Raw genomic sequence first — 23,274 nt, forward strand, 5'->3', positions numbered from 1 at the left:
GTGACTGTGTTGGCATAACCGGTGTTATAGCCGGAGAAAAAAAAGATCTAATCGACCTATGCCTCTTCATCCTCAAATCTGAAAAATTGACAATTTAACTCTATTACTCTAACATCATAGATTCATAGTACTCTAACATGATGGATGGATCCAGTCATCGAGAATCGAGATCTAGTCAATCAAATTCATCAAACTAAGTCTTCTTTTCGACATTCTGAAGTCTGTCATACTAATCAAATATTGAATCATTGAAAATAGAAACTGAATCATTCTAAAATTGTTAATTTGTTCATCTAATTTCTTACCTCTCCTCGCTATCTGCTGACTTGCAGCACTGGCTCACCGCAACCCACTGCCGCGCCGCGCGGGTGTGCGGCGGCGCAGGCCGCAGGTGCCTGGCCGCGAGGCGCGAGCCGCCTGCCGCTCGCCGCACCTGACCGGCTGGCCGCTCCCCTCCCCAGTCCTGCCCCTCGCTTCGCCCGTGCAGCCGCCTGCAGTGCCGCCTAGGTGGCTGGGTGCCTGCCTGCCTGCCGCTGCCGACTGCCGTCGCCCCGGGGCCCCGGCCAGTCCCTGGCCGCGCCTCGCGCGATCTCGGTGCGCCGTCGCCGGCTGCCGCCCCTGGGTGCCCCCGATGCCGATGCGCGATGTGGATGGATAGTGGATTGGGATAGGGTTGACTATTTGTGCAACTGGGCCTTGGGCTTCAGAGTTTAGTGAACCGCTACATTAAATTTGGGCCAGAGATCGGAAAACTAAAAAAAAATTGGGCCGAACCCCGGGCCATGGCCCGGGTGGCCCGGGGTGTGCATCCGCCCCTGCTCCCACCGTTTTTATTTACACGTCGTATTGAGGGGGATTGAGTAATAGCTAATAGGGTCGTTGTATTAGATGTCTAAATAGACAATATGCCACTTTCCCAAAGCATGACTCTTGACTCGTGATAATAGAAAGGATATAAGAGAGGAGGGGTCCGCAGCAGAGAGGCACAACCTGTTAACGTGGGCATATCCAATGTTTTTCATGGACGCATGCTGAATATAGTAGGGGGACCAAGGAGAAGTATGGCTACCCTACACATGCCATAGCCTCTAGGTGCATTTGGCGGGGGTGGGGTGGAGTTGACACTCGGAACTAGGATGTAAAACGGTTGGATATCTACAGATACGAAGACATATAGCTATTTTTCTTGAATTCGGATCAGGGAATGATAATATTAAATTTATCAGAAAAAATATAACTAGATATCGATATCAAAAAAATCTGAGTTTTAGTATTCGGATTCAAATACGGCGTCACATACTGAATATTCAAACTCAATACGGACTGATATTAACCCCTCCATTTGGGGTGGGGTGGGGTGGGGGTGGGGGTGGATGGTTTGACACATGGAACCATATTAGAGGAAGTTGTCTGTCTGTTTGAATTCTAAAGTGAACCATATTAGAGCATGATGGGTCTGCCAAACATTGAGAAGAACAGAAAGCACACCGAAAAAGCGCTAAGACAGCAAATAACACAGGATTATCAAATGTTCAAACCTCACTATTACAGGTACACTACACGCATTGGAGGATCTAAACTAATACATGCACCCATCTAAACTAATATGGTGTGTATGATCTTCTCTAGAATCAATAAGATCAGTTCCAATCGTGTGGTCCTGAGGGATGCAGTGAAAGGCACAATCTGAACGTTGTTAAACCATTGTTATCGCCATCAACCATATTATTCTGCAAAGCTTCGCGTTCATTTCTTTTGGGCATCCCGGTACTTTGTTGCAGAAGCGGAACTGGGTAGTGACAAATGCAGGACTCCGGATGAAGCCAAAGAGAACAAAAGAGACCTTTCTGTTCGTTTATGCGTCTTGAATTTGTTCCCGTTGCTGTCAGGTGAAAGATGGGGTATCGCAACCACAGGATTACACTTTTATAGGTATAAGATAGCAGCATGCCACCAAACCATTCACTCTGTTAAGTAAGGCAGGCGGTTTTCATCCAAGTGTTGAAACTTTGAAGGATCTCTTTATAGGAATCATTCAGCCTAGCTCGTTGGTTATCGGCTATTTTATTTTATTATCTTTCAGTTTGATGAAATCTGATGACCGAAAAAACTGTTGGTTCCTTTTGGGAAAAAAAACTGTGGGCGCATGCAACTGAAAAACTGTCGAGAGATAAAACAGAACGATATCGTGGAATTGGCACTCGTTTAGTTATCCCTAACATGGAGAATCTAAATAGCAAAAGCTAACAATAGCTGATATGGACCTTAGAAAAACAACACTCTTCACCAGCATCATAGATGCCACTACTGAGTAACCATCACGTATACTCAGTGGATTGAAAGGAATCTGCAGAATCACTAGCACAAAAACTTAAATCACAAGCATTAAGCCCAATAATTTCAACTGAAAATAGGGTTTCAGGATCTAGCAGCTTTGATACTACTGAAGTTTAGTAGCTCCTGAACCTGAAATACAGATTCACCTGTCTGAATTAGGTGTCAGACCACAACATCAAACCACAATTTCTTCAGGTATCTCATGCAATTAGCACACATCAAGCTGCATGACCATTACGGCAACTTCTCAGGATCCAAATGCAAGTGACAGCAACATAAAGCATAGGTTTGCTTTGCTTAGAAGCAGGAAAGACCATAAGTTCTTCAACTAGATAGATTTCGCCCTAACACTGCTTGGGTTAATACGTACTAATAGCTGCCCAATACTGACTTTTAAGTAACAGTACTGGGCTGAATGCCGGAACATTTAGCAAAATCTTAAATCTAGAGACGTCATCAGCACCGAAAAAGCTTTAGTCGGCTAAAGGTCCTCCGAACAATGATGACCTCTACAGGAACAGGTGCTTGAACTTGTCACTTGCGAGCTTGCACAACCCTTCAAATGCCTTGGCATCTGCCAGATAAACATGGTGAAGACAAAAAAATGTGTTATGGGTAGAGGAAAATGAGTATGAATGCTGTGTAGGATAAAGCTGTTGCAGCAAGAGGCAGCATGAAAGAGAGACTAAGTACAATTTTTTTGCACCTAAAGTGCAGAACAAATACATCTAAACAAACTTCACACCATTGATGAGCTCCTCCAATTGTTATTGGAGATAACATGATTACATTTCCCACCAGATAACATGGTTCTCATCCTGAAATACATTCTAAGATGATGGTTGGGAGAGATTTAAAACCACTTGGGGGATAAGGCTAAAACCTTGCAAAGGTAGCTAGAACACATTAAAAAAAATAACAAAAGACGATCCACATTCCTTGCAACAATTTAAGCCAATTTTGCTCTAGGTCAAGAAACACTCAGCAGTCAGCATCTAATTGTAAATTTGAATAATTGAGTGGAAAAGAACTTCTTAATCTGCAATTGTATAAACACATAAATCACTCAGGCTGCTCTGGTATTCTAAAAATCAGATCAAGTTCTAATGGCTGGCAAAACAAATGTTTGCTCATCATACCTAGGAATAACAAACCCAAACATTTAACAGGTTAAGGGGAAAAGGGGGCAAAGATCATTTTCACTTGCTCCTTATTGTGCATAGGTTACCGTAAAGGATAAAATATGCACACTACAATCATGTGATGTCATGGAAGATATAAGAGCTAACGAGCTTGAACGTTGGAAAGTTTAAACCAGGGAGCAAGCAGAATAAGCTAACAGTTCACATTACTATGATCCACGGGACAAAGGCAAACACCATAGGTGTGTCAAATCTCACCAAAGTTGGGACCAAAATCTGTGCAGACTTCAGCGCGGATGGTCTGGTCATTTTCAGCAATTCCATAAACCTCCATGAAGTGCGATACAGGAATGTTCATGGCACTTTTGATAGTCAACGGGCGCCCGTCAGTGGACTGCCCGACAACCATTCCACCTTCGATGCGTTGGACTTGGACCACCGTGCGCACTCTTCGCCCCACAAACATTTTCAGATTCTCTCCATTGACGAATGCTGCGGGGCTTGATGTGTCCATCTCTGCAAAAGTTGGAGTTCAGAACTTCAGAACTATCAATGTAATTTTGTACTGCCATCTAGTAGCAAACAGAGAAGCAAATAAATTATACATATCATCTAGTCCCTCTTATCACATCAAACCATTATGTCAAAGACTGCAGTATTATGAACAGGTGCTCGGAGAGGTTCTCTACAGCCAAACATGCAATGAGACTTCTGGTATTGTCACATCAACCAAAACACTACCAAGTCTCTGATGCATACATTAGCAATGTGACGTGTAAGGAGCCTATAATATTTATGCACCCTGAGCTAAACATTTTGGGCGTTATGGATGTGATACAATAATATCTGTATGGCTAGAAATTCACAAGAACAGTCTTCAGAATTTCGGCCAGCACAATTAGCGTGAAAATCACACATGCTTGTGCAAAGTACACTACATGGAAGGGGCGGACCCAGCACAGGACGTGGGAGTACACATGTGCACCCGATAGTTTTTGCAAATAAAATCGAACTTATTAGGTAATATATTGCAACTGGGACAGATCCGAATACAAAATAGCTTCGTTAGGGTTTGGGGTGCTCCATTCCGCACGGCAGAAGGGAAGAGAAGGGGCGGGCATACCTGGTGGATGCTCGACGCCGGCAAAGGGGTGGGCGAAGACTTGACAAATGGCGCCGCCGCTCGCCCAGTCGTCGCCGCCAGGAGGCCAGGAAAGGAAGACCAAGGGAGGAGAGGGACAGAGAAAAGGGAAAGTGGGGGAAGAAACAGAGATGAGCCGGCGAGGGTTTTGGCGAGTCGCCGCCGCTGCTGCCAAATTTCTACCGGTGACAAAATACCTGGTGTGATGGGCTTGACTGGACTGGGCTTTTACGCTCAAGAAAACCACTGTGAAGTAGTAGAAAAGGTCCACTTAGCCCAAGTCCGATTTTTAAGTTTCCAACAAAAAACTGAATTCCATTTTCCGTAACCATTACATTTTCTCCGCTGGATGGTTTTTGACGCAGTTTTAGTCTAAGCGCCACATAAAGGCCGTCTTACGTGACCCTACACCATATGTGAGATGATAAATCAGACTTAGTTGGTACTAGTTTATTAGTTTAGAGAAATGTACTTTATTTCAACTATAACAAAAGGTTACCTAAATATTTTTCATACCGGGTGTCATTGAGGAGAGAGAAAAAAAAGGAAGCTGAGCCGGTGCTAGCTGACGTGTCGAGCAGGGGTGAAGCCACATTCACTTTCCCTACCTCCCAGGTGCACATGCACCATGGTGAAAAACAAATTTCTAGTAGTTGACTCAATTTTCATCATGTAAATTATATCAACTTTGTTCTATGCAATGGAGAGTGCACCAAGTTCATTTCAATGCTCACCCCTAGTGTCGAGAGGGGAAAGGGAGCAGGCGAGGGGAGAGAGGCGAGTCAGACTGGGTCGTCTGGTCCTAGCACATTCAAAAGGAAGAAAAGAAAAGAAAAATAAGAAGAGGTCCTGTTTCTAAAAGAAACAAACAAATTTGAACTTAAATGAAAGATAGTACAAAATAAATGCACCAACATGAATGCGTCAATGCATATTATACCCTACATTAAATGCTAGAAAAATCCTTAAATCCTGAAACAAAATGAAATAAATTCTAAATAATTTTAATAATATTGAAATTGTGATTTTTGGGTGTTACATAATTCCACTGCATTTCAACGTAAACAACTAAACATCAAATGCTGCCTGCCAGATGGTCTAGTATAAATGCAATTTTAATCAAATACTCCAATCAAATTTTAAGGCTTTGTTTGTTCCTGAATGAGGATATTTTATACCTCACGTCCTCATCCCCTTGCTTTTAACATGAACACAAAACGATTCCCCTCAAAAAAAAAAAAGGAAACTCAAAACGGTTCCAACACTTCAGCTCAAACTGGCAACGGAAAAAAATAAATCAGAAATCATCGAGAACATAGTCTTCAGAACTGACTATCATGGCAAAAAAAAAAAAGATTACAATAAGCAAGATGACCCATGCAAATTTGGCTAAAGTTGGGATCATGCCACCATGGACTAGTCAATGTCAGTGATAAACACATAATAAGCAGCGACATACGTAGTAACTTGGGCTCTTACTGAAGATCAATCATTTCTTAACATATACTAGTAGTTTAAAACAGTAAAGCACGCATGCCATCATCCATCCATTCATCCCAATGTATTCTGCTCAGTCGACGCAACTAAAACAACCAAACATTACGATCGAGGTCCTGTTCGTCTACCGCATGCAAGTAGTTGACTGCTTACATATATACTACTAACCGCAATCAACGAACAACTTGACAGTTTCTAGTACTTAAAAGCCCAGCAAAATGGGGCGGTAGTTGCAGTAACACAAATTTCTCTAGCTAGGACACCCTCCATCACCAAAATGAGACTAATCAAAGCATCCTTCTCCAGCCTAGTGAACATATGCAATCATCTCTGAGCTGTGATGATATTGGGTTCGTCCCACAGCAAGCACGAGCAGGTTGCCTTCTTTTCCGTCCATTCTTTCCCACAAGTGTAGCAGAATTCATGGGCGCACCTGAAAAAAAAGCAACAAGCAAATTTTCAGAAGCTGGAGTCAACAGGAAACCATATAACAGTTAATGAATCTTTCTCCATGACAACTAGAGTACAGAAATTATGCAACTGAGAGCAAAGAGAATGGACCATACACGCAGGTCATGTGGTAGCAACCCTCTGCAAGCTCAATCATGTGCCTGCATTTGACACGTTGCCGCCACAACCGTGTCTTTGCAAGGTTCTCAAACCTTGCATCTTCTGGATGAGCATAGGGGTACTGCATCTTGTACTCATCGCAACTCATCATGTCATGCCATGGGACCATACAACTCATGCAGAAAGAGCCTCTGCATTTGACACACTTCCTCAACGTGGCAGCAGCAGCAAATGTGTACTTTGAACAGGATTCTTGCATTGGATGGATCACTTCACTCAAGGACATCAAGGCTGAACACTTGGGGTATGGACAATAAATCTTTTGACTCGGTACGATCTGTTCTTCCCTGACACGTTGCAGCATAAAGCAGTGGTGATAGGAATGTCTTTGATCCTTCCACACTCAACATTGTGGTGCAACCATCTTGTGGGCAAGTTGGGAGCATTCCATGGAGTAGCTTAACTTTCACGTGCTCCTTCATGCAGGAGAAGCAAAAGCAATGTGCACAACCTTCAACTGCATGAATCTTTGTAATGTCAGCGTCTTCCAAGCAGATAGTGCAGGTCTCTCTTTTTTCGTTGCTACCATTGGCAGCAAGAGCTTTGGCAATCTGAACAGCTATTGAATCTCTTGCTAATTTTACCACATAGCTGACTTGGCTAGGCTCAACAAGTGAGATTTCACATTGCTCGAATTTCCCCCGCACTGTCAGGACCTGATTGACAATATCTGCTAGCTTCTTCCCTGATGGACCCCAAATCCCAAGCATCTGCCATTGTAAAGATATTAGGGAATGATCACAAGAATGCATTATTATATTTGAGGAGCACATACAGGGAGATACAATCATCAGACCATAATAGAAGAAGGCATTCACACACAGGATTTGAATTTACACGTCGTTCATGCATTTACATACCACAGGTCCACAGCTGATGCACAAGGAGAACACACACTTATTGCGTACGCAACATTAAGACCGGCATTGAACTACACTAAACTGTGATATATCACTCTTAAAGGTTCCAATTCTTGCTGAAAAAAGAAACCATAAAACTAAAAATCATCATAAAGTTGTCTAGTTGTAGATGCGACATTTTAGTCTTGACCATCGAAGTGTTTGCTTGTATTAAGTGCTCCTAGACGAGCTGTTCAAGAAAATATATGGTGTTTTGGATATACAATCTCCTGAAAACAACTTTTGATCATCAATATTAGCACTAGACTATTGTCTTAGCTTCGGTCGCAGAGGAAATGAGGCTATGGGGTTTAGCTGGTCTAAGGGCATCACCTTGCTGATTGCCCCGCTGCTTGGTGCTGTTTAGCTCCTTGGTTGATCCAGTTAGTGGTCGTTTTTTCTTTTGTGCAAAGGTGCTACTGGCGTACGTTATGTCTTATAATTATAAGCATGTGCGAGTGAGTGAGTTTGTTTGTGAGGTTGGTTTTGTTTCTGTTGGGACTCTTTTACCCTTTTCATATGCAACTCTCTTGTGTGTTCGAGAAAAATAAGTACTCCTAAACTATCTGTTAAAGAAAATATGTTGTTTGCCTACAGTAAACAACTTTACTTATGATGACATCCACACTTAGTAAAGAGTGTGAGGTACTGAATTTCAAAATTAGTTATCATAATAACAGAGAAAATAGGAAACCACAAAAGTTCAAAGATAACAGTCAACCACCTTCGAGTCTCAATTCATGTCGAATATCCCCGTTGAAACATAGATTGCACCCTTCAGCTAATGTGGCTCAAGCTTGGCATGCAACATGGCCCTTAACGATATATATGAATGATAAAGGAGCTCGACCCACTTGTTGTGCCTATTTCTTGTTTGTGCCAACCCAAAAGGAGAGGCCAAAAGGAGACCAAGAATTTGAAAGAAAACAGTCAAAGCAAGTGGACTAGGGTCCATGTAATACGTGTGAACATAGAGACTGCATCAGAGCACACCTAGATACCAGGCTTGAGCAAAATGGGCTAAAGTCTAACTTAAGGTATGAGCACACCTAGATACCTGCGGCGAGCTCGCGCGCGAAGAGGGCGTCGTGCGCGGCGATGCGGACGGAGGCTGCAGCTTGGGAGTGGGCGGCGCGGCAGGCGAGGGCGTCCCAGCGGTCCTGCTCGGCGAGCGCAACTTCGGTGGCCTGGAGCTCGAGAGCGTAGGCGACGTCGGAGGAAGGCTCGGGGAGCGTGGCGGCGGCTTGCGTCCAAGAGGATGAGGCCGCATTGGGAAAGGAAATTGAGGTATGGACACGGAGGGAGGCTTGGATGGCTTCGTCGACCTGGAGCTGAAAGGCGTAGTCGAGGTCGCGGGCGGAAATGGCGGAGGCGGAGGCGAGGGCGACCTGCTCGGGCAGCGCGGCGAGGTCGTCGTCGCCGGCGGCCGTCATCGGAATTCGGGATGGGAGTGGGGGATGGAAATGGGGGTTTTACGTATTTGCCATTACAATGGATGGCACTTATTGGAATATCACTTTTACAATGATACCTATAAATTTACTATTTTTATTTCGCGCCTTTTATATTTTTATCACAATTGCATATGTGACACACAGCCAACGGCATGCGAAATGTCGTGATTGCCCTCTTCTCTCTCCTCCCTTCCCGATAGGTGGGTCTCACAGCTTCTCTCACTGCCAGATGGGCCCCACTCGTCAGCTTCGTCTTCTCCTTCTCACGACGCGTCGCTCTTCCTCGAGCAGTACGGCTCCGCGCTCGCCGCGGGCGAGCTCGCTGCCTTCGACGCGCTCACCTCGGACTACGAGCCCCTCACTGTCCCAGCCCCTCGCCGCGAGCTGCTAGGCCTTGGCGACGCCGCTGCCCCCACATCCCCCACGCCGCCGTCCTCGAGCAGAACCGTGGAGGGGAGGCGCGGCAGGGAGGGGTGGGATTTTCAATTGGATAATGTGGCAACGAATTCGTGAATGAAGTTGATGTGCTACTGCTCTGCTGCTTTTCTGTGCGTACTCAAAAGAGATTGAATCAAGTAGCACCTTGGTGGATCCGGTGGATTTTGTGCGGCATGTAGCAAATCGAAGGGAGGAGCAGGGAGCAACTGCTTCCCACCACCTCCAAGAACACCCACCAGATTCGCGCGCCCGGCCCAGCTGCCATGGCCAGATCGACGCTGGAGCTGCCGCCGCAGAATTACGCGCCACACGCTCCGGCCCTCCTTCCCTGAGGCATCCTGCGGTCCACGCGGGGAGAGGGTAGGACCCGAGGGGCGCAACCGTGGCCGCCTCCGCGGCGGGCGGTGCGTCCGGGTCGGAGAGGGCGCCGGCTGATGTTTGTGGGCAAGGGCGCCGGAGGTAGAAGACGAAGCTGACGACTAGGACCCACCTGGCAGTGAGAGAAGCTATGGGACCCAGCTGTCGGAGAGGAAGAAGAGTGGAGCAGGTGAGGGGTAGAACGGACATTTCGCATGTCTTTGCTGACTGTGCGCCAGCGTGTTACGCCGCGTGGCGTGCCATGTAGGCAAATGTGGTAAAAATATAAGAGGCGCGAGATAAGAATGGTAAATTTGTACGTGTCATTGTAAGAGTTATATTCCGGTGAGTGTCATCCATTATAATGGTAAATACGTAAAAAAACCCCACCCCATGGAAATGGGGGGTTTTGATGCCATTCAGGGAATGGGAAGGGAACCATCCACCGCCGGTCTGCCACTGCCCGCTGGAGCTAGAAGTCTGGGCTGGGTTGGTTTGGGCGTTTATACGCTCTAGACTGATCGTAGAAAGTAGAATGGAGTGGGAAAAAGTCAATTTGGTTCCTCATTTACCGATTTCTCATGTCAACCCAAAACGTAAGGGTGCAAATGGGTGATCTTTAGATGCAGTCTTAATTCTCTTTAGTTTAAAAAATTTTTACTATTTTTTTTAAAAATGAAATGGAGGATTGGAGATGCACCTAAAAGCCATTCATTTGCACCTCTACCAAAACCAGATTTTAGTTGCCCCTCAACTTCTGAAACTTGTGGGGACGTGAGTGTATAGTTGGTAAGGTTCATCTAGACTCGAGAGTTCTCGAATCAGTACATGTACTCGTATTTTTTAATTTAAATCTTATTTGGATCGTATGAATAAACTTTAAGCCTAAACTTTAGTTTAATTACTAGATATACAAAATAAGGGGATTAGAAGGTGTGCTAAACATTAGTCACACATCAACTAACCATTAGTTCTTCAAACCCATCGAATTCGGATTAAAGTAGAAAAAAAATCAACCATCTGAGGATGAACCATATTACCCCTCTACCTTATCCCTTCATGCGAAAGGGTAAAATTGACTTTCTTTATCTCAGTTGACTTTTAGTCTTGGAATTCAAGTAAGGTATAAATCTATACTATAAAGTTGAAACAATTAAAAATCTTTCTCACCAAGATTAGACCCACCGTATCTCTCATAGAGGTCCCACTTGTCAGGCCAAATGGTTTGACGAAAGGGGGTGGAGTCCCATTTTTTTTATAGAAGGAAAATGTTTCCACCCAAAATACTTGTTTTTTTTTCACCAAAAGTTCTAGCATACCCACCTCTTCTACCGGGAGATACCTGCAAAACATACGCACACAACTGGAATATGTATGGCGTTAATGACGGGGCTTGATTTGTTTTGTTTCCATATTATATGCACACGGACAAGGATTTATTTTGTTTCCTTATTATGAACACGCACAAAGGAACGCAGACCCGTCAATTTGTTTCACGACTGGCTGACGTTGGGTCTTTTTGGAAGGAAAAAAGCGTTGCTGCCTGCCGCCGCCTCCGATCCTGCCTGCCTGCCTCTGTGAGAGTCCTGTTCCTCCGCTGCTTTCGTCGGCGATCAGCCCGGTGAAAACGCGGTTCCCGGCGATGCTAAGGCAGAAAGGCACTCGACAATGGACAGCAGCGTCAGCGAGAACAGGCCGACGACGAACCGGTTCCTCGACACATCGAGTTGCTCGAGGAGGTAGAAGGAGCTGAGCTCGCCGGTCCCGCCCCTCCCAGTTGGAGTGTCGCCGACCTGCTCTTGTTGCCAACGTCGACGCCGATCAGCCTATTGCCGACTCACGACGACAAACGGCGACGCAAAGTATCCACTATTGCCGATGCACGACGCGCCGTCGATCAGGCGATCTGCCTACCTGGAGGCCACGCTGAGGAGAAACGACAAGGCTTTGTAGGTTGGTTCCTTTGTTTCGCGAATCATGTTCTTGGCCTCGGTTGATCGCAGCAGATCTTATCATCTATATCAAAATAACAGATCGGCAATCCGTTCGAAAACCAGGTAGGTAGCAGCGGCAGCCAACAACCATGCTAAGGAGGATGTGGACAATAGCATTATCCGATGGCCATATTTTTCTGGCTCCTAGAGGTTTATCTGATTGATTACAGTACAAAGTTATAGATATTTATCTGATTGCACGGCCGCTGCCCTCTCGGATCATACAAAACAATTGCACCCCTCAGGTACGTTTCCCTTGTGTGTCGACGTATTGTATTCGGACAATGGTGTAAAAAGGATGAACCGCAGCACAAAAGTACCGTATTTTCTCAGCAATTGGGTAGGTATTTAAGAAGTGCGAAGGCATATTCGGAAACCATCATCATATATTCATATACTTACGCTGCTCGCAGCCAAAAAGAAAAGAAAAAAGGAATGGAAAGAAATGGTGAGCATCTGATTCGCAGCAGCAGATAGGTTGACAAGTGTCCTGCTGGTGGGCCCGACATGGAACAACAATGGCTCCTGGTAAGCACAGCAGATGGCGAGTTCGTTCTCCTATTGAGCATGGCTTATATTTCTTTTGGACAGTCAGGTTGGTCTAATCTGAGTGATCTCCAAGATTTTAATTTAGATTTATCTGTGATTTAGGAGATAAATAAAGATCAACATCAACATACATAAAAATTCCAATGAAATGTATGGCTCAACATACATAAAAATTCCAATGAAATGTATGGCTTTCATTTTGCACATTAGTGGTACCTAATAATTTCTTAAGGCTAATATTAATCACTACCGGAAAACCCAAATTTGCCGAATGTCTCGGCCTTTGCCGAGAGCTAAGACACGGGCACTCGGCAAAGACATGGTTTGCCGAGTGCCAGGCAACGAGCACTCGGCAAACATCTGCCACACGGCATACCCAAGCGTTGCCGAGTGCCGGCCGTCGGCAAAAAGTGGCACTCGGCAACATGTCCCTTTTGCCGAGTGCTGGCCCGGCGGCACTCGGCAAAGACTGCGCACGTGCCCAGCACGCGCACCCGCCGTGCGCTGCCCGTTAAGGGGCTGACGGCGTCAAGTGTTTGCCGAGTGCCACCTGGCACTCGACAAAGGAGTAATTTTGCCGAGTGCTGGAAATAACAACAAAACAAGTGTCCTGTGAAATTTTGGTTAATTTTTGATTTAGTTATCTATATTCAAAATTATTTTTGCATGAAAATCAATATATTTAGTTTTAGTTTTAATTTGATCTTTAAATGCATAAAATAATAGGGTTTTTTGCATGAAATCATGAACCATAAATTGTTGCATTATTTTGGCAAATTATTTAGTTGGTAGTCACATGAAATAATAGGTTTTCTTGCATAAAATTCAATTTGTTGATATAAATTCAATTTGACATTAGAAACACATGAAATAATAGGTTTTCTTGCATAAAATCATGAAACTTGCAATTCTAATTATCTTTATTTGAGTTTGAAATTATTATTCATGAAATAATATGTATTTTAAATTCGTATCTTATTCTTTTTTTGTGTTTTGCATGTAAGAATAGAATTGGTAGAAATTTGTTTGCCGAGTGTCTCGGCCTTTGCCGAGTGCCACCTGATCTGGCACTCGGCAAACAGATACTTTGCCGAGTGCCCTGATCTGGCACTCGGCAAAGCGTCATAATAACCCCCCCCCCCCACCGGCTCACGCGCCCTCACACATTCGCTCACTCAAACCTCGCTCACACGCCGACCCGCCCCGCCGCCGCCGGACGCTGTCGCCTGGTGCCGCCTCGCTCCCGCCCCGCCGCCGCCGGACGCCATCGCCGTCGCCTCATGCCGCCACGCACCAGCCCCGTCCACGCCGCCTCGCGCCGTCCCGCCCCCGGCCCGTCCCCGCCGCCTCGCACCGCCGCCGCCGTCGCCACCAGGCGCCGCGACGAGAAGCCGGCGGCGGCTTCCTGCCCGTAGCCCCGCCTCCACGCCGGCGGCCTGCCCGAGGCTCGAGGCCCGGCGCCCCAACGCCGCCGCCGGCCCCGGGCTTCGGCTCGTCGGCGCCCAAGGGCACCCTCCCCGCCGCGCCGACCCGCCCCCTCCCCGCCGCCGCCAACGCATCCCCAGCCGAGGCACCAAGGTATTTTTTTAAAATTATTTAGTTCAATATTTAGATGTTTTTTATTTAATTTATTTAAAATGATTTTGTATATAGTATATTTAGAGTGGTTTAGTTTAGGTGCATATAGATTTTATATGTTAATTGTTTATAATACTTTTAAGGCTTCTTTAGTTTATTGAGTTCGGTTATTTTAGATTATATAGATATCGACAAATGGATTTTATATTTAGTTAGTTTATTGATAATTATATTTTGAAGAGTAACCCGCAAATATGTTATAGCACATACACCAGTTAGGCATCTCCCGTTCGAAAAAGATACGGTTGAAAGTATGCAGATATTTGCATATTGATGGCCGTATCTGTTTCGAATTGTCCACGTTTTTTGACAGCCCGAGGATGAGTAGATGGGGTTAGTTTATATGGTCCACTCCGATCCGAGGCAGAGTTTTGGCATCATCTCCATGTTGTTCTTCGGATACACAATCTCCCTTTCGGATTCTGCTAGAGCGACTATGTTTAGGCAGAGACAGTGAAGACGACATTCCTCCTTCGGATTCTGCTGGTTATGTTGACATAGCTGATAGTGATGATGGGGATTACGATCTAGCTAATCCCGATTATGACGACTACTTCTAAAACATGTAGGACTCGCAATATTTAATATATATTGTGCTAATTTGTAGTTATATTTTCTTTATTTTCATTTATTTGCAAGTATTGTTTATCCTGACTAATTCGTTCACTCCTTTTGATTTCAGGTAACTAAACAAAGATGTCAGGTGGTCACAAGATGACTTGGCTGAGCTCCTTGTACAGAGGCAGTGGTGGAGGAGGCGGTAGTGGGTCCGACGCACCCGAGGGGTCCGGGAGCCGTAGTGTTCGCAAAGGTGGTGGAGGAGGGGGAGGGAAAGGGAGACGGAGAGGGAGGGGTGGAGGAGGAGGTAGTGGGAGTGGTGGAGGAGGTAAGGTGAGGAGGGGGAGGAGGGAGAGGACCCCTTCTCCTGTAGAGGACGAGGAGGAGGAGGAAGAGGAGAGGGTGGAGGACCAGGGGAGCGAGGAGGAGGAGGAGCACGTGGAGGGGGACGAGGAGGAGGCCGAGGAGGGGGCGGCAGGAGATGAGCGGATGGTGTGGTTGCGTGGACCGTCGCAACTCCCGCGACGTCCGATACCTCTAGCGAGACGCCCGATGATTCGGCCACTAGAGCCTAAGTAAGTATGTTAGTATTTATTTATTATGCATTACATATATTTAAAATTGCAATACTAACTAAAATTTTACCTTAAACACTCTTGCAGGGGGTGGTTTTTTGTGCGGCCTGGTGAGCACAAACGGAAGCCCAATGGTATCTTGGGTCTTTTGTGCCGGCTGCACTTCCCCGGGCTCGTGATGCATGCCGGGGTGCTGGAGCCGGCATACACGTAGGACCACTACATGGCCAGCCCGGACGCTACTGATCACGAAGGAAGGAACTTTACCACCAAAGCGAGGCGGGTGGTTGGGGAGTTGTGGGTAAGTCATCCTCGCACTAAAATGGTTGAAATATCACATTCTGTTTCAATTTTTGGAATAATGATTGCAATTATCTTATGGGTATATATGCAGGATTTCTACAGGTGCGAGGAATGCTATGAGGCCCGGGCGAACGAGCGGGCTCACCAGGCTTGCTACAAGCTGGTGAAGGACATGCACTACGAGGCGCGTGTCCAGGCCGTCGTTGTGTACTGCGCCGAGTTCGAGAAGAGGAGTGTCAAGAAACCAGCCGCAAAGGATATCTTTCTCACGCGAGACCAGTACTTAAGGGTAAATAAATGCCATCTCTACTCATTTATCTTGTATTTGATATTACAATATGTCATGCACTTCATTACATTTAGGTGCCTCCGAACTGGTGCGCAAACAAGGCCGAGTGCTGGTCTATGATGGTGGACAAGTGGATCAGCGAGGATTGGGCCTGCCAGCACGCCTTATGCCGGGAGCGCCGCTTGATGATGCCGGGTCCGGCACATCATCAAGGGAGCCTTAGCCTCGGCGAGTACAAGAATACTTGGGTAAGTTCACTAATTTCTTCATTCTTTCTAAAGCTATATTTTTAATTCTTACTAATCATCTTGTTGACTTCTTGGCAGTCGGAGTCTCGTCCAGGCCAGTCTTGCAAAGACTTCACGGCGTACGCCATGTCTCACATGGGCAGGGCGACGTCGGACGTGGCCTACAACCCGGCGGCTCCACCAGAGGCCTACACAAACCCAAGCATCCACGCGCGCATCAATGCATACACGGAGGTGGGAAGGGCGCTCCACGGGGAGACTTGGGATCCGACCACCGCGCCACTCTCCGGAGAAGCCATCATGAGGGCGGGACAAGGGAAGAAGCACGGGCGGTACTTGATCGCCAACAGCTTGGTCGACACGGTGAGTACGCCCAGTCTCTCGCAGCTTAGGGCAAGTACCACCAACTCGACCCCGCCCATACGCCCACGGCCTGAGACTTCAGTGGCCAGCGTGCACCAGAGACAGGTTAGTTTAGATTTAGTTGCCATTCTATGATTAAAATGAAACTTTGCTTCGTATTATAACATGGAGGTTTAAATCTTGTAGGCCGAGATGGAGGCTAAGTTTAAGGAGGAGAGGAGGTGCCGAATGGAGATCGAGGCCAAGCTGGAGCAGGAGCGGAAGCTGAGGGAGGAGCAGTCGGTTATATTGCACAGCATGGTCACCTGGATGCAAGGACTTGGTGAGTCGATGAACTATGCGACGCCGCCTCCTCCCTTCGCCTTACCAGCTCAGCCTTACTTTCCTGCAGGACCTTCTGACACTCCCATGAGTATGCTTTGTTTGTAAATATTAATTATTATATCTTTGTTATTCTTATTCAAATTATGTGTTTCTATTTGCAGAATCAGTCGTGGAACGCATCGAACGACCCTCCTCTGGACCAGAACTCGCCGGCGACTCCGTGGCAATCTTGCCCCCCCCCCACCTGACCGTGAGTGACACCTGCTCATAGCTTGTACACTAGTGGACTTGGCGCGTCGATGGACTCTTAGCTTGTGGACATATTTTATGTATTGGACTTTATATATGTGATGGACTCGTTCTATGTGATGTATTGTCTATCGGACTTGTGATATATGTGATGGACTCGTTATTTGTATCGATGCTATTCTCGTATTTGTCAATTATATATTTATTGTTATAACTGCCTGTAATGTCCCTGCATTTATATATATTGTTGTTGTATTTATATTGAAAAATAGAGAAAAAAGAAAAAATGTGTCAACTTTGCCGAGTGCTTATGCAAAAACACTCGGCAAAGTGGCCTTCACACGTCAGCAGAACATCCACTTTGCCGAGTGCCAGGACCCAGCACTCGGCAAAGCGACCACGTGGCGTGTAACGACCTGCCCTGGGATAACAGATAAGATCTACTCTGCACGTTGAGTAAATCACACCTGCTAAATAACTCTCTTGCGCTTTCGTCCTCGCTTCGCGCAAAAGGTTGCAACCGGAGTTATTTAGCTTCCTTGGGCCTGGTATTTAAATTGGTCTGGGTTCACTTCTGCTTCCAGTATGGGACTAATTCCTGACGCTACAGTAGCATGCTACAGTAGCTCGCGAATTTAGCCCGGCCCACCCAGTCCGTGGGCTGTTACAATCATCCCCCTTAGGACTCGACGTCCCCGTCTGAGTACCAGACCAACCTAAATACCACCAGGATCTCCTCTCTTGGCCACGTCCCATACGTCTAGTGCTAACGGTCCCATGTGCCACGTCCGTGCGTCCAGTGCCAACGGTCCCTGTGCCACGTCCGTGCGTCCAATGCCGGCGCATCCCAGATGCCCGCGCACTGACCCGCCATGCGCCCGTCCACATGCCGGTGGCAACTGCGCCCCCACGCGCCCGTGCTCATGCCCGTGCACTTCTGCCCGTATGTGGCGTGAAACCGCGAGAGTCGGCTCTGATACCACCGTAACGACCTGCCCTGGGATAACGGCTAAGATCTACTCTGCACGTTGAGTAAATCACACCTGCTAAATAACTCTCTTGCGCTTTCGTCCTCGCTTCGCGCAAAAGGTTGCAACCGGAGTTATTTAGCTTCCCTGGGCCTGGTATTTAAATTGGTCTGGGTTCACTTCTGCTTCCAGTATGGGACTAATTCCCGATGCTACAGTAGCTCGCGAATTTAGCCCGGCCCACCCAGTCCGTGGGCTGTTACATGGCGGGACCCTGGGTGGCTGTTTTGCCGAGTGCCTACCGTTAGGCACTCGGCAAAGATTTGAAAGTTTGCCGAGTGCCAAACCCAGCACTCGGCAAAGCGACCACGTGGCGGGACCCTGGGCGGCCGTTTTGCCGAGTGCCTGCCGTTAGGCACTCGGCAAAGATGCCGCCCAGGGTCGCGCCACGTGGCTCCTATACCGAGTGCCAAGGCTCTCGGCAAATTCTTTGCCGAGTGCCCGAAATCTGACACTCGGCAAAGACCACTGTGCCGTGGGTGGTTTTGCCGAGTGGTGTTTGCCGAGTGTTACACTCGGCAAAGAGTTTGCCGAGTGCAAACTGGCCTTTGCCGAGTGTAACCGGCACTCGGCAAAGCCAGTGAATGTTGGTTAGTTGTCTGGCTAAACTGATGTTTTAACAATAAAACACGTATGCTTGGTTAGGCTCATTGTTGTGATAATCAATATTGCTTGTTAGGTTACTAAATATTTGCTTTCATTTTTTCTTGAGCTCATGATATTTGATATGAGAGGCAGTGAATCACCAGCCATGGTTATGCCGGCAAAACGAACGCTTGGTTCATGGTATTCTGTTTTATACTCCATTATATTAATATATTATTAATATTTTGGATTATAGAATTCATGTTCTAATTTTTGGACTATAGCTTCAAAGTTGTTTGAGTGTGGCACATTGTATTCTGGGTTGTTTTGATATGGGTGGATATATTTTGTTTTTTTATATGATATAATACAGGGTACAATGACTTTGTTTTCCTTCACATTGTTATTTTGATGTCTTGGAATATATTTGCTGTGAAATTAATCAGGAAAATATGTATGCTGCCAAGATAATTTGTTTTTATTTAGTAAATTAGCTGATGCAGACCTCTTTTGTTTTAAGTTGATTAATGATTTTATTATCCACAAAAAAAATAATCAGCATCTGAGATATACGGGTCATCTTTAGAGTTGGTTGCTAAATAGAATTCGTTTCCATCATATATCTATATGCATAAGATATATGCAATTACAAAGTATAATCCTCAAGGAGTGAAGAGTTTGGGATTCTGTCTGTGCAGGCGACAGACATCGATATGTGAACTGGCGATTCTGTTTATACAGGGCCTCTTATGTTTGAGATCCTGTTTAAATAAACAGGGCCTCTTAATTTTTATGTCTTATGACCTAGACAGCATGTGGATTCATTCCTATACAAGTTAGAGTAGAATAGATTTTCGATCTAATGTTCCGTATATAATTGTGATTGCACTCAGGTTGAAGTTAGTTGAAGAAAATAAAGTAAAATCTTGGTTATTTGTGGAACTTACAGGATTCCTTTTTCATCTTGTAGACACGCACATAGCTCCCATATATGAAATTACTTGGTGCAACAAAAATTTGTTATTTATTAATGAGATTTTTTTATAGTAGTTCGATGCAATCCAATCATTTTTAAACAATTTGACTTTAAACACGTGCCACAGGCACGTGCATCTCTACTAGTTAGTCAAAAAAGAAACCATTCCACATGAATCAGTTCGGACTAAACTTTTGTTTCAAGTGATAGGTGATATAATCGAAGTTATTCTTTCAGTGACAGATGATATACCCATTAGTAGCTAGACGTTTGAGATGATTTCATCAGTCTTAAAATCAGCTGGCTCAATTTTTCAGAAGTCCTCGTAGGGAAAGAGTTGCATACGCATATTTATAGGTGTTAGTATATATGAGTGTATCTGCGTACGTGTCTATACCATATATTACACACTATATTTTGAAGCTAAATTCTGTAGCTGACTTTCAGTGCTGATGCTCGTTGTCCTTCTGTTCTTGGATATCAAATTGTGCCAACTCTGAGACTCCCAGCTGACAGTCTTGCTTAAACAATACTAATAAATTAGAACACGCTATTAGATTTCTTCTTGTATTTATCTGAAGCTTTTCATCTACTACTACTACTTGTCAAACATGCTAAAAAAGCGAGAACAACTTCTGTTCATGATTTTTCACGCAAGTGCGAGCGTAGTAGCACTGCAGATTTTGCATTGCTGTAGCAGCAGTTCTTCTAGCTCATTCCGCGACAGGTCGAGTGGTCGATCACAGGGGTCTCCTATCTCGATCCTTCAAGTCGATCGATCCCATGCACTACGGCTAATAATCAACTAAGTTACACTGTCTCTACACTATATATACTTGATCCAATCGAGTAACTGGCACCGAGACATGTGCCTCGTCGATGTGATCGGTCACGCCCACGCGAGGATCGCGGCGGCCGCGCCCAGCAGCAGCGGCGGCGGCGTGAGGCTGCCGCCGACGAGCGAGGCGGGCCGCGTGGCCGTAGAAGTACCCGTCGCCGTAGTTGTCGCCGCGGCCGTCGTCCTCCGAGGCGGCGCAGCACGTCGAAGTCGCCGCGGAGGCCCGAGCGGCCGCATCCCCGGTCGAGCGCCGAGCGGACGTCGGCGGCGGTGGCGCCGTTGTAGAAGCGGAAGTTGCCCATGATGCCGTCGACGCAGCGGAGCACAAGCTCCGTCTCGGCCACGCAGGGCCCGCCGCAGAAGGCGTCGGCCGACCCCGGCGGCACGTCCAGCGCGCCCTGCGGGCCCAGCCGGAACGAGCCCTGGCACCCGCTGTAGATCTGGTCGCCGCGCCATGATCGATCGTTACAGGAGCTCAGGCATTAGATCTTATCGATCGAATCAGACAGTGAGGTGATCATATCGATGTACTTACGTAGCGGTCGTCGAAGCAGACGAGGGCTCGCCCGACAATTTCCGGGGCGTCTCTCTCCTGGCCATGGAAGGCGGCAGCAGCAGCCACGGAGCCATCTGCATGAGAAACGAAGAGATGAGCCGTGTCGAGGAAACTAAAACAACAGAGTAGAGCTGAGAGAGCATGAGCGAAGTGATGGCACCGCACCTGATGTGCAGCAAGGGACCAGCAGGCAGCAGGAGATGCACGCCAGCAGGAAGCAGCGCAGCGCCCGGCTGGGAGCGGACGCCGCCATGGGAGGCAGCGGCTCCTGGCAAGCAAGCTCTGGACGCCGAGCGAGGGGGGGTGGAATGGTGTGCCGCCGGCGTGCGAGGAGGAAGAAAAAGAAGAAGAAGAAGCAGGGTGAGCAGAACAGCGTTGATTGATCTTCACTTGATCTGAATAAATAGTGCAGTGCGGGGTTACACAGCAGCGCACGCATGTTGCTGCCGTCCCCGATCGCTGTCAGTCCACGCGCGTGAGCCGTGCTTGCGGCCGCGCGGCCACCCGGTCACGATGACCGTTTCCACCAAAGCTCCTGCTCTGCTCCGCCGCGCGCTCCGGTTTGGCCCTGGTTTCGTCGGGGCAGGCCAACCAACCCGACCAGACCTGACCAAGATCGCGCGGGATGCTCCGCGCGCGTGCCATCTTTTATAGTTTCTCGCTGCCTCACCCGTGTCCCTTTCGCGGTTTCGCCGCAACGATCTGGAGCCCCTCGACCCGTGTGCTCCTAGTCCTCCATCCTTGCTCGGCGCACGGCTACCTTCTTCTGGAATCGTTTTCTGCACGCACGTACTCTTTCCTGGAACGGCATGTTGCTTCGCCGGTGAATCCTCTCATCCTCTGACACCTGATTGAGACTTTGCGAGGGTTTGTTTTCAGCTAAGGTGTGTGGGGTGTGTGGTGAGGGTCTGGTGGCCCGGGAGGAACCTACACGTGCGCGCCTGACGTCCGTGCCTCCAAGGGACGGGGACGAGGACGCGACCGGCGTGCAAGTAACCACCGGTCAGGTCAGGGGCACGCTCGCCGTCTGCTGGGTAGGAAAAACCTCACCAACGCCACAGGCCGGCCACTCGGCCAGTGGTAACCAGCCGCAATCTTCTGCTAGTTTCATCGGGCAGATCTAGACATCATAGGCCGACACGTGCACAGCTGCTTCGTGTTTCTGAGAGGAGAATTGACGGGAAAAAAAATGACCTGCACAGCTGCACTGCACGTCTGCACATGCTCAATAGCTCGTCTGCAATTGCAATGTCGAAGGTGGTGGTGGTGGACAGGCCGAATTCTCGTCCTGGAAACGGGCTCGTCCAGGGCTCCTCCATCCTTTCCACCGAATTGGGCTTCAGTACCCCCTCCGGCCCGTTGCTTCTGCGGCCCATCTTCAGCCCACCGGTCCGTTGCTTCTGGACACCCCCCGCCTTGTAGCGAGTTTGAGCCCGCTGCATGGCGCCCGCGCGGCCAGCGCGTCTACGTCCGCGCGAGCGGCCTCATCCGCTGACGTGTCGCCCCCGCGCCAGCCGGCTGACGCGTCCACGCAAGTACCTCCCCGGATCTTCTGCGCCTCACGGCTCAGGCTCACGACCCCCCGGCAAGGGGAACGGACGCGGCGGGTGCCGTGCCAACCTGCCGTGTCACGCTGAGCACAAGCTTACCGAAATTGCAAGCGTTTGTTTATCCTTTGGCCTTGGATCGCGTCACGGCACTGTGATCTCATGCCACGGATAGAGATGTCTTCTTACACAGTAAACAAAACTCCAAGGGGGAAAACCACGAGGCTCTCACCGTCTTTTCTCTTCCTTTTTTCCCCATTTTTTTATTTTTCGTCGAACAATGTTGAATCCAGATGAATACACCAAGGTCGTTTTGTGATAACTTTTTTCCCTTTTTATCTCCCATAATACCAAGAGCCTGATTAGTTGGATTTCAAAATTTACCCTACCAAATTATGAGCTTGCTAAAATATGGTATGCCAAATTTATTTGCCAAAATACAGACAAAAATGACAATTGTTGGATGCTAAAATGTAATACCTAACATTTTGGCTATCGATTGGTTTGATGTCAAAATACAAATATCATGAGAGGGGATTGACAGGAACAGCTAAAATATGGGTGAGATAAACATTCACTCTGTTCGGCCGCAATCAGCCAATAGTATTTTTTCTCACACCAAACCACCATTAGCCACCAGCCACAGCTAGTCAGCAGTATTTTTCTCTTATAACAAATCAGCACCAGCCACCAGCCACAGCCAGCAGAACAGAGTGATCGCTGATTTCTCAATAATTTTCGACGATACTAATTTTTGGT

General features: G+C 47.2%; 3 protein-coding genes and 1 pseudogene across 3 annotated transcripts; 1 reads left to right on the top strand and 3 right to left on the bottom strand.

The window, feature by feature from the left end:
* Positions 1–2,371: 2,371 nt before the first annotated feature.
* LOC120706370 (replication protein A 14 kDa subunit-like) lies at positions 2,372–4,779 on the bottom strand. Its single transcript, XM_039991000.1, has 3 exons — positions 4,603–4,779; positions 3,738–3,995; positions 2,372–2,911 (listed from the first exon to the last, which is right to left on the bottom strand). The coding sequence occupies exons 2-3, from the start codon at positions 3,991–3,993 to the stop codon at positions 2,847–2,849; spliced, it is 321 nt and encodes a 106-aa protein (XP_039846934.1). The 5' UTR covers positions 3,994–3,995; positions 4,603–4,779; the 3' UTR covers positions 2,372–2,846.
* Positions 4,780–6,115: 1,336 nt separating this feature from the next.
* On the bottom strand, positions 6,116–9,091 carry LOC120709696 (annotated as a pseudogene).
* A 6,741-nt stretch (positions 9,092–15,832) lies between these two features.
* LOC120709697 lies at positions 15,833–16,984 on the top strand. Its single transcript, XM_039995366.1, has 3 exons — positions 15,833–16,049; positions 16,128–16,517; positions 16,898–16,984. Exons 1-3 carry the CDS (start codon positions 15,918–15,920, stop codon positions 16,982–16,984), a joined length of 609 nt encoding a protein of 202 aa, XP_039851300.1. The 5' UTR covers positions 15,833–15,917.
* A 3,232-nt stretch (positions 16,985–20,216) lies between these two features.
* LOC120710522 lies at positions 20,217–21,451 on the bottom strand. The gene is made up of 3 exons (XM_039996187.1): positions 21,134–21,451; positions 20,948–21,042; positions 20,217–20,852 (listed from the first exon to the last, which is right to left on the bottom strand). Exons 1-3 carry the CDS (start codon positions 21,405–21,407, stop codon positions 20,385–20,387), a joined length of 837 nt encoding a protein of 278 aa, XP_039852121.1. The 5' UTR covers positions 21,408–21,451; the 3' UTR covers positions 20,217–20,384.
* Positions 21,452–23,274: the final 1,823 nt, after the last annotated feature.

This window comes from Panicum virgatum, chromosome 5K, assembly GCF_016808335.1.
Source record: "Panicum virgatum strain AP13 chromosome 5K, P.virgatum_v5, whole genome shotgun sequence".
NCBI lineage: Eukaryota > Viridiplantae > Streptophyta > Magnoliopsida > Poales > Poaceae > Panicum > Panicum virgatum.